This window comes from Centruroides sculpturatus, unplaced genomic scaffold (genome assembly GCF_000671375.1).
Source record: "Centruroides sculpturatus isolate CEXI.00-Female unplaced genomic scaffold, Cexi_2.0 scaffold1307, whole genome shotgun sequence".
NCBI lineage: Eukaryota > Metazoa > Arthropoda > Arachnida > Scorpiones > Buthidae > Centruroides > Centruroides sculpturatus.
Window position 1 is genome coordinate 7,573 of NW_019385685.1, and position 18,675 is coordinate 26,247.

Sequence of the window (18,675 nt, forward strand, 5' to 3'; positions counted from 1 at the left end):
AAATATTAAAATATTATTTATTTATATATTAAGAGATAAGATTAAACAAATAGATTAGACAGAAAAAAAGTAAATTATGTTACTAAATTAGATTTAATAAATCAAATTATATGCATAATTTATGTCATTTTCTAGTAAATGAGAATGTGTAATTTTACAATAAGTACTGGAAAAGTTTGTTAACTTCAAACTAATCTAAATACAATTATGTTAAAAAACTTATTATTGGATGCTATAATTAATTTATAAAATCTGACTGTAATATTAACAAACGACCTTAATCAATCATAAAAGCACATATACACTTCATTTTTTAAACGAAAATGAGGAAAATGAATGATTTCAGTATTTTCTATATATTTCAAGTAAATTCAACTTGTTTACCTACGGCCTACAAATAATAATTATTTTTTATTTTTTAATAATAAGTTTTTCTACATTANTTCAAAGAGTAATAGGGCGTGAAAGCAAATTTTACATTTCAAATTCTGTTTTTTCCATTGATAAAATATAAAACCATATAGTTTTATTACATTTTATCAATGGAAAAAAATGTATATAGTAACCATAATAAAAACAATTTAGTAGAATTTAATTTTTTAATATATCAAACTCAAACAAAAGTAATAAGAAAACATTTATTTAAAAATTCAAGTAATTTATTATTAATATAATATGACAGTGCTTTTAAATTTTTAATGCTGATTTTTAAGATTAAAAAAATTTAATCCTTTGCACTCCTTTAGTACTACTACAGCAACATCAATTATATAAATACCACAAATCTATTGTCAATATTGTAGCAACATGCCTAGGATATGTTACAGCTCCACAGTTACTGTAGTTTATAAACTGCAAGTATACACTGGAATGGCTAAGGGAACAGAGACATTAAATATCACAAGTCTGTCAATGCCAAATACAGCAACAAGTGAATATTGTGTTTATTTTCATCCATAGAAAATAGAAAAAAAGAGAAACTTGTAAAGATTTTGAAAATGCTGAAAGTGAAGACAAATTTGACTTTGAACTATACAGAGACAATTCTAATAATATACATTATTTAAATTGTTAGAAATTGAAAATAATTATGATATTCAGAGAAATAATGATGAGAATAATATAATAGAGTAAAAAACAGAAAATATAATTTATTGAGTGTGACACTAATGATAATGAAAGTATTTTTGTAGAAGAAAAAATAAAACTCAAATAGTATGATGCTACATAGAATAGTTGAAAGTCACACATACAAAAAATTGTTGGAGTGCAATTTTAGATGTATTTGTAGTATTGAGTTCCAGAAAGAAATGCTAAGCCAAAATTTGGATATTGAATCCTAGATAGTTTATGGAGGCAAAGGATTAAGTTTTCTATTATTAACATATTAATAAAATTATTTGTAACTTATCACAAATTAAAAACTTAACAGAAAAATTTAAAAGTTTAATCAATAAATAGAAATGTATCTAAATAAAACACTGATATTAAAAAACTATCTTACTTGAAATTCACTATCTATTAATTTACTTTGAACAGCAGAAGTCTCATATAATGTATGGATAAGTGGAGAACATACAGTAACTGTCTAAAAAGAACAACATAAATAAATATTACAATAAAAAATAACATACTGTAAATCCTCACCTAATTTCCCATGAACAATTAGAACATTTACTTAATCACCTATAGGTGATTATGTGGAAGTTGAATCTGTTTCAATCACATCTATTACAGAAGAAAAATGGATACTTGATAACGTTAGATATTTTCCACAATAATGTATTCTATCCACTAACATATGAAATTAGAATTATCAACAATTCCTAATTCTTCTGAAATTTTTGTCCATATATTATTATTATTCAATTTTATTGTGATTGATGATATGAAAATTGGATTGTTTTTCCCCCACTAACTCAGTATGGCTTTTGTCTCAAGCCATTATAACTTTTGAACAGAAAACATTTCTTATTGTCTTTTGCTCAATGAAGTCTATCTATAAGCATGATTTTTATGTCCATAAATGGGTCTTTGCTAGGCAATGGTCTATAAATATCCATTTTGCTGGATGAAATTGTACACTGGAAATTAGTCTTTACAGTAGTATGAAAAACATTTCACTTGGCCATGGACATTTAATTGAGTAATGGGTGATTAAGTGAGGATTTACGTAATATATAATTTTTCAAAATTTAAATCAAATATACAGATAAATGAATCTTATATATACAAATTTATTATTATTATATTTTGTGTATATAATCAAAGATCACTCTTAAAGTTTCTAGATACATGAAAACTTGGTGTGAAACTTACCAACATTGTTTACAATTTCTCAAAGCACACTGATACTGAATGCAATTGTTCATCCAGATGAATCACTTTTTGAAACACACAGACCACTGTTTATCAGGAATGGTCCCCAATTGATCTCCGTAGGCATTTATAGCTTTTTCTGGCAATCCAAAAGGATGTCCATAGAAAGAGAAAGAAAAGCCATTCACTTTTGGGTAGAGAAAGAAATTGCAAGATGTCAGGTCAGGGCTGTAGGGTAAATGATTTACCAATCGTACTTTTGATTAATTTAGAAATAATATGGTCTTTGTTGCCATGTAAGTGGATGCATTCTTTTGATGAAGATGAGCTTACAGTCCATCTTTAACCACCTCAAATCTCCTCAAAGACAAATATTAATGCAACCATTCAACAGTAAAGATTTTTCTTTCAACCAGAGTAATGGTGCAAATATGTCCAATTTTACCAAAGAACACAGCTACTATTTATTTGCTGACAACACTTCTTGGGCACTTCAACTTCAGAGAAATTTCTTAGTCAGGAAAAATTCAAACTTAGGATTGCCGTTTAGTTTCTGGCTCATATTGATAGACAAATGTTTGTTTCATCACCAATAATGACATCCCACAAACATTTGATATCCCACCTGCAAATTTTTAAATCATGTCATAACACCATTCCACATGAACTTCTTTTTCTCTTCAGTGAGAGAATGTGGCATTCAGCAATGTGAAACTTTCCTTAAGCAAAAGATACATGGCTATGAATCCAACCTGCAAAATGTTATTAATTTCCTTGTAAGTTGAAAAATAAACTACACCGATATAAACCCAGCAAAATTTAATAAAATAATAATGTTTTCAATCGTTTTTCAACGATCATAGGCAAACGATCAAACATCTGGAGAGATTGGAAATCTATAAGGCGCACATGAGAATCGGTTGTATAAACCATAGAGATGTGGACTCATTGTCTACTGCATGGAGGTCCTTTTACAATTATTAATTTTTCGCTATTTATTTTGTTTGTTTGTTAATTTTTCTTTACTTCATCCACTAGGGCATTTTCCATTAATTTTTATTTTTTTATTTATTTCAAATGCATTTTATGTTCTATATTTAATATTCTATTTTTTGTAACTGATAAAGATCATTGAAAACGATTGAAAATCTTATTATTTTATTAAATTTTGCTGGATTTATAACAGCGAGGTTTATTTTTAATTAAAGAAAATATTAAATAGAACAATGCTACAAGAAGATATNAAATAATTTGAAACAAACAAGAATTAAATACCAGTAATAATACAACTATAAAAGCATCGTTGTTATTAAAAGATTGTTCTAATAATTTTTGAAAGAAATATTAGAATATAATGCAATTGATTATAATGCATAAAAATACATTTTGATTACAAATGATAAAGGCTTAAATACTAATAATTATTTTTATCCATATTCTGTCACATATTTAACTATATCAGAAAAACTGATATAACTCAATTATGATTTATCAACATTTTATATAATTTTTTTCTTACAGCAAAAAACAAAGATATATTTAAATCATCAATTATTAAATAATTCTTATAAAAATTAATACAAGTTTTAAGTTACTTTTCATATAACAAATATGTACTGGAAATAGAATAAGTTGAAAAATAAACTACACTTATATAAATCCAGCAAAATTTAATAAAATAAAAACGTTTTCAGTCGTTTTTCAACAATCATCCTCAGTTACAAAAATAGAATATTAAATATAGAACATAAAATGCGTTCGAAATAAATACAAAAAATAAAAATTAACGGAAAACGCCCTAGCAGCCCTTTTTCGCTATTTATTTGGTTTGTTTGTTCATTTTTCTTTAGTTCATCTGCTAGGGCGTTTTCTGTTAATTTTTATTTTTTGTATTTATTTCGAATGCATCTTATGTTCTATATTTAATATTCTATTTTTGGTAACTGAGAATGATCGTTGAAAAACAGTTGAAAACGTTATTACTTTATTAAATTTTGCTGGATTTATATCAGTGTAGTTTATTTTTCAACTTATTCTACTTCCAGTATGTATTTGTTATAAATTTCCTTGTAAGTTATCTGGAGGCATTCTCTAACCATAATCACCATATGAGCTTCACTGTCCTGGGTAACTGTAGTTGAGATGTAGCTGCTTCTGGCTTCATTTTTCAGGCTTTGTTTTTCCATGTCAAAATTCACCAAACCACCAAGCAAAACTTGTGTCCATGATGGACAAGTGTCTGGAAAGGCTGCCTGAAAGCACACAAGACATATTGACTTGGACAAACCAGATTTAAAATCATAAACATCATTGCTCCAAAAATTCTCACAAGTCATCTGCATTGCTTCTTCAAGTCAAAATGACACCATATTCATTTCTTGCAATTGCATGTGGCAACACACTGGATGACTAGTGACATCTCTTGGTAAAAATAATACTAAGAATTGCCTTACTACATATGCAATAGATGTTGCTTTATGCCTAATACATTTTCTACATCTGTAAACTTTCACTGGCCCTCATATGTATATATAAGATTCATACTTATATATAGTTATAAATATTTTGAATATATTATCATAAAAATGCACAAAGCTTGGCACTATACATAAAAATGCTTTCAGCCACTTTTGGCTAACCATAGATACAAAAGAATGATGTAGAATGCAGTTATGAATTTAAAATTAATTCATTAAAATTAAAATAGAATAAGAAATAGAATAAATAAAATTAAAAATACAACAGAGCAAAAATTATAAAATCATATTAAAATAATTATAAAACCAAAATTAACTAATGAATTATGTAAACAATCACTTTTAGCTGTACATACGTGACTAAAGGCATTTCTATATAAATAATGTTTTAATGACTTGAAAAAAGCAGTTTAATCCTATTTTAAGATGAGATTATTCAATAAATTATTGGCTACATTAATAATTAATTACTAATTAATCATTAACATAATCCAATAATTTTGGCAAAGATCATTTGGCTTTCATCAATTAAAATCAGGTTATGAGTTGTTTGTATATTGAAGAACTTTCTTGGTAATAATATCCGTGTTGCTGACTGGATGATTAAAGTATTTCAGGCATAAGCTTACCATCCAGGAACCAGAGATTGAATCCGGACAGGTTGAAATATCTGAGAGGTGGTCTGTCACACCCATGGTCTTATCATCTGGTTGCTCCATTAGTAGTATGGCTGAACCCATAATGGGCTAAAAGAAAGTCCTTTTAGTGCCCACAGGACAAAAAGTGTTTAAAAAAATTCCCATTTCAACAAAGCATTTTAAAATTATCCAATTTATTTGAAGTTGTTAATTTAAATTCCAACATTTTGATTGCAGTAATATTTCAAATTAGTCAGTGTGTTATAATTTTCATTCTGTTTCTTGAAAATATCTGGAAAAATCATTATTCTTTGTATCTTTATCTCATATTCAGGAAGAATATGCATCATCATCCTGTAAGATGAAGTTCTTTCCTATTCTTTCCATATCTGCTTGATAAAACTTTTCTCTAAATCTATTAATTAAGAATTAACTCATTCTAAATCATGATATGGCTGCTCCAGCTTGAATATGACTAGTATTAAACTGCTTTTCACTTTAATTGAGAATGTTTCTGAAGTTCTTTCAAAATCCCAAAAACAAATTGAATTAAAAATGTACTAAAATATTTTATTATTGTTTTACATTTCAAACTAAATAAATAAAACTGCTTACTTTATAACAACTGTATTTTAAATTTGCAGAAGGTATTCCAAAACCAAACAAAAAAGTTGCATGATCACTACTGTCATCTAAATTCCGAAATCTGTAAAATTTAATTAAGGCATTTGTTAATAAAATTATAAATATCAAATTTTATGATCAATTTAACAAAACTACAGCATAAAAAATCTTTTTTATATTGTATCAAACTTTAATAAAGATAACAAAAAAAATTACAGTAATACCCCGACTCACGCTACCCCGACTTACATGAACCCGAAGTTACGCGATTTTCAAATCTTGTTGATTCATCTTTTGTTTGAGCACCACACAACTCTTGATTACTCACTTCCCCCACACTATTGTTCAGCTTACAAGTTTTGGATGTGTCACATGGAATCGACACATAGCTACAATTTATTTTGTGTTATTTATTTCTATGTTTGTTATATCTACGGAGACTTGAGAGACTATGTGGTGATTTCTTGTAACCATGAATGAATCAAAAGATGAGATAAGGTTAACGAGAACATTTATTAGCTTACATACATCCGACTTGGATTTTACACAAATTGCAAAATTATACCCCAACTTACGCGAATTCAACTTACGTGGTTATCGCTCGGTCCCACCTATCGCGTAAGTTTGGGGTATTACTGTATTATAGTAAAATCTTGTTATTTCGATATCTGATAACTCAAAGTATTGCATAATTTGAAGTTAAGTCTAGTATCTGGCTAAGAGAATAGGGTTTTTGCATAGATTTTAGTTTGGATAATTCGAAATACACATACAATGAAATTTGAAGTCATAATCTGATCAGGTCACCCACAAAAATATCATTTAATTTTCAAAATCTTCCAACAAATTATGTGTTTATAAGGAAAGTTTCTATGCCCAAATGGCAGTTTTATTTTCAGTTTTACTAATTACACACTTCAAGGTCATTTGGATATTTTACACATTGCTAATGAAGAGGGAATTTCTTTTATTTTTATGGAAGAAATCTGTTTCACATTTATTTATTTTGGACATTTTTTGCAAAAATCTATTGTTTGAATAATTCCAAAATCCATTAAATATATATGCATATTTACGATAGAATGCATACATAGCTTTAGCTGTTAATAGAGATTGTTTTCATCAGATCACATGATTTTTGTAATCTCGAACTCAAGACAGTGAATTCTTCACAGAACCAGCTGTTGGTCTTCTAGACAAAATTCATGGGTAATTTTTATTGAAGCACTTATGCTTCTTTTGTATGTTATTTTCAGGTCTTCCTTTCAATGTGGTTTTGTTTTCATTAAGTACATGCCAACTGTTAGTTTTTTGAAATAGCTTAAATTACTAAATAACAACTTGTAATATTAATGCATTTGTAACCAAACAGGTGAAATTATATAATAAAAACTCATAATCTTATTCAAGAATTACAAAAAAAAATTGTTTATATATGTATCTATACACCAAGCTTCTCAATCCTCACTACATGATATTAATAACAAGATTTTGTTGAAAAAAGAGTAATTAGAGTTGAAATAAGTATATTTTAAAATTTAGATATAAATATGTTATCCTTACCTATAATTGAAACATTTTTTAAAATATTTTATGATATATAATTTGAAAGTTTTGGAAGTTAAGTAATTTAGTCATTTAATTTAATTTATTACACGTTATTTCTTTTCTGATCACTTATATTTAAGAACTACAGAAAATGTAAATTTTTCTTCTAGTTTCAAAACAGTTTATGTAAAATCTATGAAGGAAAAAATGCACAATATAATACTATACTATAATTCTAGTACTTTTGAAAAGCAAAAATCAAAAATTAATACAATTAAAAATTTGAAGTTTCCAAAAAAATAGCATTAGATAATTAATGTGTTTAATACATAAACTCTAGCTAATACAATTTTTGCATTAATTAAGGATATTACTACTTAATATTTAGTCAATGTTGTTAATTATCATAATTAAATTCTCTGTATTATATACTATAAAAAATCAAATATAAAATGCTTTTATTTCATAAACATAATTATAATATTCTTACTCTGGTAAGGATGGATTAATTAAATTCTGACTTGAGTGATTTAGCCAAGAATTGAACACAGATAATAATCCATTAGAAACTTCTAACGCATTTGGATTTGGAATCTAAATAAAAATATTTTTTACACATAAATATAAAGCATACTGTTCTCTTAGCATTAATATAACAATTTCATAACTTGAACAATTATTTATCAAATATTAGATTACAACTTTCATACATTAGTTGATAGTTAACAGTTTGAATTTCACTATAATTGGTACTTTTTTCCAAACACATCAAAAATTTAAGTACATTATTTCTAATTTACTAATCATTAAATTTATTAGATAAGATGACAATGCTCACTTGTAGATTGAACTTACAAAACATTAATCAATTTAATTCAATTCTAACCTAGAAGTTCTTGCATTATTATTATTGTTATTTGATTAATATTTAGTTTTATTAAATTATTATAATGAACGCACAACACACAAAACCAACACCAGCATTATGAAAAGAAAAAATGTACTAATGTTTTCATCTATATAAAATAGACATCATAAGGTAAAAACGATATAGAACAAAATGGCTAACAAAAATCAAATGTTTTTTTAGATGTGACAACTGATTACGTAATTAGAATACATTGTGTTTAAAATATATCTGTTATGTTCAGGATATAATTTCAAAATATGTATGTATATTATTTAAATGATAAATGAATAAATAATCAATTAATTACATATTAATTATTATGACATAAATATCCCATGTAATTTAAAATATCATTAATGCAAGTTTGTGTTGGTGGAATCCAGTTCAAAAATGGCACGCCATGCTGTGGACAGTGTCTGTTTCCTTGAAATTAACAGTGACTCTCTGTTTAATTGCTCAATAGATTTCAACTGCCTCCAGGTAATTAAATATTATAATAAATAAGCATAAAAACATTATAACTTACATTTTTTTTAGGAGTAAGTTAATGAGTCTTACAACTTTAACATTAAATATATTCTATAATAATAAAAATTCATTTGATATATAAAAATATTGGAAACTAAAAATTGGCTTTATTGCAAGCATTTTATAAATAAATACTAAGTAAAAATATTTGAAATGAGTTACCATTAAGGTTAATAATTAAATTGCTTATTTATATTGTTTTTTTAGCATTTAATATTAAATTTAAATTTCACAAAAATGACAAAAAAATACCTTCTTTGCTGCCTCAGAAAACACTCTATACATTAATGGTGTGCTTTGAATAGCTAATGTTGTATTTCCTTCAACTGCCATGCTAACATCTATGTAAGCCACTATTTTTTCTATAAGATTTTTCTGATTTTCCTTTTTTAAATAAAAATTTTAAATTATTTTTGTGAAAATAACAATAATGATAAAATTCTAATATGGAAATTTTTTGTTACTTCTATCCATTCTCTTGAACCAATTAATCCATACAATGATGCACTCCAACTACAGAATAAAATACTTCTTCTTGGCTTCCAACCTATCAAAATAATTTAAATTTAAATTTTCACTTTAAAACTGACTGAAATTAAAATTACCTAAGATAGTAGTTTTTTAATTAATTAGTATTTGCTATTGCTATTAACTGTAAAATTATATATAATATACAAAACAACAAAAATTTCTCATATTTATTGAATCTTTTACTTACATCTACTTATTTTAAAGTCCTTCAAAAATTAATACAGTAAACTCTTGATAATTCAAAGTGTAAGGAACAGAAAAATTTTTGAGTTAACAAACTTTTGAGTTAGGGAAACTCATTATTTTAATGAGATCATATTACAATACAAACAATATAGTTAGTCTTAAATACATTATACAGTCAACTCACATTAATACGAATTGTCAGGGAAACAGATGTTAGTTTGCTTTATTGAAAATTCGTATTAATGATTTACAGAATTGAGGTTAAGGATGTACAATTTAGAAACTTAAGGCTTAATAGGTAATTGAAATCTCTAAATTATATTTTCAATTAATTTACTAAATAAAGTTATATAAAATGAAAATTAACAAATATGTAAACAAATATTTTCAGGCTCTGCTTCAGATTTTCTGCTTTTCTTTTAAATGAAACATGAATTGATGCTACTGTTAGAGTTTTAATTTAAATTGGAATTCGAACAATAGTGTCAATTAACATTCTATGTAAAAGAAAAGCAAAAAACTTGAAGCAGAGCTCAGAAGGAACCTGAAAATGTTTGTTTATGTTTAAAAAATAAAAAACTGGATATATCAAAGGGTTTTTTGAGGTTTGTGATGCTAGTTTATCCTTTTTATTTGTCAGCAATAAATGGTATGTGAATTGTTTACAGTATTTTATTAAAAAGAAATAATGTTAATAAACTTTTTGCATACAATTGGAGATCAAATCTGTCTTTGCTTACTACGAAAAGAAATTATGCTATTCAAAATGGAATATTTATTACAGAACTATTTTTTATTGTTCACATCAAAAAGTGAAAAGCAACCATTATTGGAATTAGTGTTATTTCTTGGGTTTGCAAAGGTAATTTACAGTACAGTTTAACAAATTCTAGTAAAATTTCGTTTGCACTGTCATGTAAAAATTAACATTGTGACAATAGCATTTTGCCAGGGCTATGGCAAAACTTGCTTTAACATGAGAATTAACTTTATTGGTTTTTGTTTTAAGGCAAGTTGAATGTATACAGTAAAACATGTGTCAAACAGAATTGCACCAAACCAAATTTCATTTCCCATTAAAGCAAAAATTAGAAATGTCAAATCAACTTATAATGAAGACCATTGAAGGACCAACCAACTTGACTTCCCAGAAATTTTCTGGAAATTCAAGAATCAGTATTGTGAATCCCAATTTCCAATAATGAAAGAATTTGGAAAATAGCCCAGATTATACCATCCAAATGAGAGATCCAAATTAACTAGTATGCTAGAACTTGACCAATTAATTATTCAGACATTATATAATTTGACTAAAGGCAGGTGATTATACTGCCATCTTGCATTAAATTTAATAATTGGAAATAAATAAATTAAAACTATTCTGGGAGAAAAGACCAATCCTGAGTAGGACCTAACCCACAACTCCTACTTACCATGCAGATTCATCAACATTATGTTACCCAAATCTTCATCCAATCTTCATATCCTGACCAAATACATGTATGTTCGTCAGGCTCTATCATTTGACTAATTTTTCTTTTTGTAATTTCTACTGTATATTTATATTAAATTTAATACATATGTTTAAATATTTTAATCATTTTATTTGTTATATAAGAACATACATAAAAAAGTGTTATTTTCTTATAACAAATGTACAGTGTTTTTATATAAAGATATTGCATGTTTTTCATGTTTTTGAAATACAAATAAAATGATATTTATTTATTTTTTAATTAAAAAATTGAAGAGAAAATAAAACCTATTCACATTTTGATAAGACAAACTTATTTTCTACAAAAAAATAAAAATATTTGATTAGCGTAATAAAAAAGTTGATACATTAAAATAGCATATTCTTAGATATAAACAAAATAATTAACAACCTTCCTTGAGTAATTTTCCAAAAATATGACTAATTTCAAGCATTGCAGAAGTCCCACTAGAAGGATCTAAAGAACCATAAGTCCAGGAATCTCTATGATTTCCCAATAACACAAAACGATCTAAATATACAAAAAAATAATTAAATTTTTTTTAACTAAAAAATTTATAAATATAACAAAATCAAATCATTATGGTTATGTATTGCTAATCTGAATAAAGGCATAAACTCTATATAATCTTTAAAAATGTTTCTCAGGATGTGCAGAAGAGAATTTTAGATAAAATTCTATTTTGAGAATTAGTGTAAGAGAATAAAATTTAATGAAGCATTAGCAGAATATTCTCAATGGTTGTCGTTAATAGGCAGCAAATGAATGGGAAAATAATACATCTTTTTTGAAAAAGCTATTGAAATCTTCTATTTTGTCATTACATTAAATGCTCAAACATTATTTTGTAATTTCAGTTTTCAATCAAAACAGCAATCTTATTGAGCATTACCATATTAATGATACATTAATACAGTAATATTCAATATGATTAGTTTTAATTCCAATTTTATTACATCTGGTAAGTGTTAGAACTAATAAATTTTATGCAGAAAAACTTTACTATTTTTTCCTTTATATTCATATAAATAAACCAATACATTTATTATAGGTTTTTTAATTCATTTGTATAATAGTAATATATTTACAATCATTCAATTGGTATATTCCTAGCTGTTTGAGTGACAAATGAGGAATACCACATTTTCCCAACAACCATCACTATGTGATGATAATTAAGTAACTACAAAATTCTCTTCCACATATTCTAGGAGATGTGTCCACAACTTTCTTTGGTTTCTATAAAAAGTATTAACTATAGGAAAAGATTTAATGTAATCAGCAAATTATCTAATATTAACACACACAGAATAATAAGTTTATGGAAATTAAAATACAACATGATCATAATTAAAGTACAGTAGAGCATCGATTAAAGTATAATTTTTTTTGTTTTTATATTTTTCAATATATTTTGTTTGTACAAAATAAAGAAATAATTTTTAACAATACAATAGCTACAATTATTATTACAAAAATTTTCATTAGGCTTAACATCGATGAAAATTCAACGTAAAGCAATATGCAATGGAGAAAAATTTAAACATGGGATATATTAATATACTATTATTGGGATATCCTAATATACTATATTAATAATGTATTTTTTCGTACATAACCGGTTATCCGAAAAATCGATTTTCTGAACAACCCCAGTCCCCAATTGATTCAGATAATCAATGCTCTACTGTATCCCTATTCCACATTGCCTACAGAGATATTTAACAGTTCAAATACAACATGACATTTCAGTACATGCAAAAGATATTTCTATTAAATAGATTAGTATCAAAACTCACTGCTATGGCACAGTTGACACTGAAAGCAACAAAGAGTAGTTTCCTTTTCATAAAAACACATGTTTCAGCCAAATTCTGGATATAGAAGTAACAATAACTGTTGAATTTCATTATGAATTATGTAGCTGATAAGAATGGAGTTCAACAATTGTGACAGGCTCTTATGGCTATCACTTTATGAGAATGTGCATTTCACATGAAGCTGTTTTGTGAAAACAATAACAATAATTAGACTGCATTTTGAAAATTTTGCATTCATAAGAACTTATTGCTGAGGATCATAAACTCTACAACCTTTAAAAAGAATGATCACTAAATTCAAAAAACTGGATGTCTGGGAGTTCAACCCAGCTGAGGGCACAAACCTATCTCTTCACAAGTCATTAAAGAGGTTACCACAGTTGTTGCTGAACAGTTGATGAATAATGTTGCAAGCTCCAGTAATGCATATGCAATGTCATAGTAGTTGGATGTATCCTATGGCCCAATGTAGAAGATATTGAGAAAGTTAGTGCACTGTACGCATACAAGTTTAGCCACAACCAGCAGTTACTTGCTACCAAGAGGAAACCTAACTGACCTTCTTGCCAGAACAGAAGTGAATGTTTTGTGATATGGAAGATCCTATGAACACCTTATGAACTGTAAATGTTAAAATACTTATGTTTTCCAGCAGATTCCACTTCACTTACTTAAAGGTACAATCTGATGGATATTTCACAGCCACATTTATCATAGGACCATTTTTCTTTGAATAAACTAGTTCCATGTCCTGTGACATGATTTGTGACAATCCAAAGATAATCAAGGCTAACTGCAAGTGAGAATGCTTTGAGTCAACCACTTTCATGCAAAATAAAATATCTATCATCATCAGTTGCTACATACAGCAGCTTCTGTAACAACATTTTACCAATAACAGAGTAATTAGTCTTGCATTTCCTACTATCTGGCCATCTCATTCTCCAAATCTTAATCTGTGTAATTTTTGGTTGTGAGGAGTACACTTAAAAAGTGTGGTTTATCAAGAACATGTTACAAATTTGGCAACCTTAAAAAATTGTATAACACTGCAAGTGAGAAGTATCCCAGAGGATCGATTATGGTCAGCTGCTAAATATACTGTTTATCACCTTCAAGTTATATATGCTCATAATGGCAACCATATAGAGCAGTATCCTCTGCATTGCTAAGGTCTCTGTACAGCATGCAAGTCTGTACAAATAAAATTTCTGTTACATGCAGTTCTAAAAGTACTATAGTGGTAAGTTTTTGTATTAATTTTTATTCTATGAAGATAAAAATTAATTTTATGAAAATGTCTTTTAATGTCCTGAAATGTTATCATACCACATTTTATTGCATTTAGACTTTTGATAGCATTAAATAGGGGTACTCTAATTATGATCAACTGGTACATAAAATTATTTATTTGTATAAGGTTGATTAACAAATAAGGTCTTCTATTGCAGTTTTCTGTAAAATGTTTTAAAAACATAATCACTCCCATATAGTAATAAAACATTTCTAGTTTATATTTGTGCAGTCTCAATTCATTGTGTAACAATCAAAATTAAACATTCCATACTTCACAAGATACAATTACTAATTGAATTTTTAAAATTGAAAATTTGCAGTAATATAGCAATGGGTATATAAATATAAAAAATGTAAGGCCAGAGAGAACTATATTTTTCTTGTATGATGATAATGCAAGGCTACACTGCAGAAAGAAACAGTGAAGACACTTAAAGAACTTAAAGTTATAGATTATTTCACACCTTCCTTACAGTCCAGATACAGCAACACCAGACATCTGGTTGTTCCCAAAATTAAAAAGGCAACACTTTTCATCAAATGCCAAAGTTTAACTTGCCACATTGAAATGAATCAAGAAAAATAAGGTTTTTCAGGTGAAGAATGCAAAATTGAATTAAATGTTTGGAAAAATGTGTTACTCAAAAAATAATCATATCATAAAATAAATACAGTAGAGCATCGATTATCTGACCCCCAATCAACCATCACATTGGTTAACTGACCGTGTTCTAGTCGGCAAATTCAAATGTCTGCTAGTGATGTGGCGCTACAATATTTGGCTATGTCTTGAATACTTTAATATTATTTTTGTTAAATTTTTGCGTGTTTTAGCTGGCAATACTGGCTCGACTGTTGAAAGGAGGCCAGTATTTAAACAAGGGTTAATTTTTTAATTATGAATGGTTGTTTGTTTTGTGTGGATTTTTCTCAGGACTGTGTCATGTTGAATCAGAATCTGTTTTCATCGGTGCTATAAATTTTGGATCTGTGAATTTCACACTTGTAACAGATCGTGCTGTAGTTGTTGTACCATTTGCAATGGCAACTAAATGTTAATGCATTGTTCTCAGTGCTTCCAATATACTTAAAATAATAGATCAGTTGAAAAGTGGTGCTAGTAGATCAAGCTTAGCTCGGGAATATGGAGTTGGAAAAACCACAATAGCAGATATTAAAAAGAACAATGATGCCATTAAAAAATTTGCGAGTGTACTTGACAGTGAGAATGGAAGCTTGCACAGAAGAACAATGAAAATGGCAGAAAACAAGGATTTGGACACTGCAGTTTACACTTGGTTCATGCAGGTACATAGCCAAGGACAACCAATAAGTGGTCCTTTGATTTGTGAAAAAGCTCTTGAAATGAACAAGAAACTAGGGGGTAACACTGATTTTCAAGCAAGTACCGGCTGGCTTATGCATTTCAAATCTAGGCATGGAATTAGGGAATTTGACATCCAAGGTGAAAAATTGTCGGCTGATACTGAATCAGCTGAACGTTTGAAAAAGTCTTTAAAAGCATGATTGATAAGGATGGTTACAAAAAAACCAATGTCTACAATGCGGATGAAACTGATTTGAACTGGAAGAAAATGCCAACAAAAACTCTAGTTTCTAAGAATGAAATGTCAGCACCTGGTTTTAAGGCAAGCAAATCACGCATTACTGTTATGGTATGCAGAAATATTACTGGAACACACAGGCTACCTTTGCTAATCATAGGAAAGTCTAAAAATCCACGGTGCTTTAAGGGAATAAAAAAATTGCCTGTCATCTACAAAAATCAAAAGAATTCATGGATGGATACAAGCATTTTTATAGAATGGTATGACACTGTATTTATCCCTGAAGTCAAAAAGCATCAACTTAGAACTGGGAATACTGGAAATGTTTTGTTGTTGATTGATAATGTCCCAAGTCATCCCTCAAACATTTCACTGGAAAGAGAAAATGGAAAGTTTAAAGTTGTTTACCTGCCTCCCAATGTTACTTCAGTCCTCCAACCAATGGACCAAGGGGTCATTGAAAGCTTCAAATGATATTATAGAAAGTCATTGCTGCGTATGGTAATGCTTGGAGAAGAATGTGAAAAAACAATTCAGCAAGTGTACGCTGAAATTAACTTGAAGGAGGCTATGTACATGGCAGCAGATGCTTGGGCTACTGTCAAGGACACTACACTAATAACAGCTTGGAATAAGACTCATCTGATGGTAGGAGCTATCACAGCACCTGAAGAACCACCAAACAACCAATTTGTATCACATCTGTGTGGGCTGATTAAACAATGTTATGGATTTGAAGAATGCGACAACGAAAACATTCAAGACTGGCTCGAATGTGATGTCGATGACCCTGGCTATCAAATATTGTCGGACGATGAAATCATTGCCATTGTCATCGACAACCAAGACCCTTGCAACGATGAGGAAGAACCTAGTGACGACAACCATGCTGAAAAAGGACCATCCAGTGAGGAAGCTTTTCATGGCCTTGAGACAGCTATGAAGTGATTAGAACAGCAGGAAGAATGTGATGCTATCCAATTGCTGTTTTTATAACGTGTGTGAGATTTAGCGGCAAAAAAAATGAGTGTCAGCTGTGAAGAAGAAAATTTTGGACTTCTTTTTCTAATGTATAAGCCTATTTTATATAAAATATGTAACCTGAATACTGTATATATATATTTTTTGTTTTATATTTTTCGATGTACAGTACAATACTGTATTTATTTTGTGCAAAATAAAGAAATAATTTTTAACAATGCAATAGCAACAATTATTATTTTAAAAAATTTTGTTAGGCTTAACATCGAGGAAAATTCAACGCAAAGTAGGTTAATAGCGATATACTAAATACATGAAATATAATAATATACTATACTAATAATGTATTTTTTCATACTTTTCGGTTATCCATTTTTTCAGTTATCTGACCAACCCCAGTTCCCAACTGAGTTCAGATAATCAATGCTCTACTGTATGTATAATTACAATAAATGATTTTTACTACTTTTCAAAACTAATCATATTTTTCTATCTCTTCTCAAACTCATTTTATAAAATTAAAGATCTTATTTATCAATCACTTCTCATATTCATATAGTAAGATTTCTATACAGTAGAGCGTCGTTTATCCGAATCATTTGGGGACTGGGGTTGTTTGGATAACTTATTTTTCGGATAACCAATTATGTATGAAAAAATATATTAATTTATCCCGTGTTGAAATTTTTCTCCGTTGCGTGTCGCTTTGTGTTGAATTTTCGTCGATGTTAAGCCTAACGAAGTCTATTGTATTGTTAAAAATTATTTTTTATTCTGTATGAACAAAATAAATATATTGAAAAATATAATAACAATAAAAAAATTATACTTCAGAAGTTAATTTAGTATCAAAAACGTAAAATATTTGAGTAGCCTAAGACATAGCCGAAGATTACAGCGCCACAGCATTGGCGAAAATTTAAATTTGTCGACTGGAATTCCTTCGGATAACCGACCTTCGGATAAACAACGCTCTACTGTATATAATACAGAATTGTTTATGTTAATCTTTAATACTAATTAATTATATTTACAGAAATTATATCTTATATTTTTTATAAAAAGATTAGCACTAATTACCAGGCTCATCTGATCCAGGAATAATTCCTATAACATTGTAGATCATAACTTGTGTATTATTATTATTTACTTCCATTTTTATTTTTCTGAAAATATAATTATTTCATAAATAAATAAATGAATAGTAGTATAAATATGTTGTATTAATAAATTAATATATTTTATATTATGCATATACAGTAGATCCCCCTATAAAACCGTTTCCTATAGTTATGATTCCTATAAAAATTGTGGCATTATCCGTAAACAACGGTAAAAATAACTCCTATAATATGTAAAACGTCATCGGGCAGCCGAACTACTTACCCGCCGTCCGTAGCGCCACGCTACGGAGAGATTTCTATCGTCTGGACAGTATTATATAAATTATATATAAATTAGGTACTGTACATATAATTATATATTAATTATATATAAATTAGGTACTGTATATATAATTATATATTAACTTAATTTATTGTAACTTTATTATAATTAAATATATATTTTTCGCCGTCTAGCGTCACGCTACGGCGAGTTAGGCGACCTATCGTCTGTTTAGTACTGTAATTTTATACATTTCTTGTGAAAGAAACATTTCTTATTTAACGGCCATAAAAATTATTTATATTAATGATGTCTCCAAAGGTCAACGAAGTTTTCGCAGAAAAATAATATCAGAAATCGCGGCCGC

At 28.0% G+C, this 18,675-nt stretch overlaps 2 protein-coding genes across 2 annotated transcripts in view; one reads left to right on the top strand and one right to left on the bottom strand.

The window, feature by feature from the left end:
• Nucleotides 1–18,675, bottom strand: part of LOC111641185 (N-acetylated-alpha-linked acidic dipeptidase 2-like) — a 90,987-nt gene that overhangs the window by 5,659 nt on the left and 66,653 nt on the right. Inside the window, exons 10-17 of the mRNA XM_023387313.1 lie at nucleotides 18,003–18,088; nucleotides 11,648–11,767; nucleotides 9,509–9,591; nucleotides 9,297–9,428; nucleotides 8,097–8,200; nucleotides 6,050–6,140; nucleotides 1,505–1,588; nucleotides 385–391 (exon numbers count right to left, since the gene is read on the bottom strand). Of these exons, the coding sequence (XP_023243081.1) occupies nucleotides 385–391; nucleotides 1,505–1,588; nucleotides 6,050–6,140; nucleotides 8,097–8,200; nucleotides 9,297–9,428; nucleotides 9,509–9,591; nucleotides 11,648–11,767; nucleotides 18,003–18,088 (707 nt within the window). The remainder of the gene's footprint in view (nucleotides 1–384; nucleotides 392–1,504; nucleotides 1,589–6,049; nucleotides 6,141–8,096; nucleotides 8,201–9,296; nucleotides 9,429–9,508; nucleotides 9,592–11,647; nucleotides 11,768–18,002; nucleotides 18,089–18,675) is intronic.
• Nucleotides 15,598–16,427, top strand: LOC111641186 (jerky protein homolog-like). The gene is given in 2 exon segments (XM_023387314.1): nucleotides 15,598–15,912; nucleotides 15,915–16,427. Coding segments are annotated over 2 exon segments (789 nt in total). The 5' UTR covers nucleotides 15,598–15,624; the 3' UTR covers nucleotides 16,416–16,427.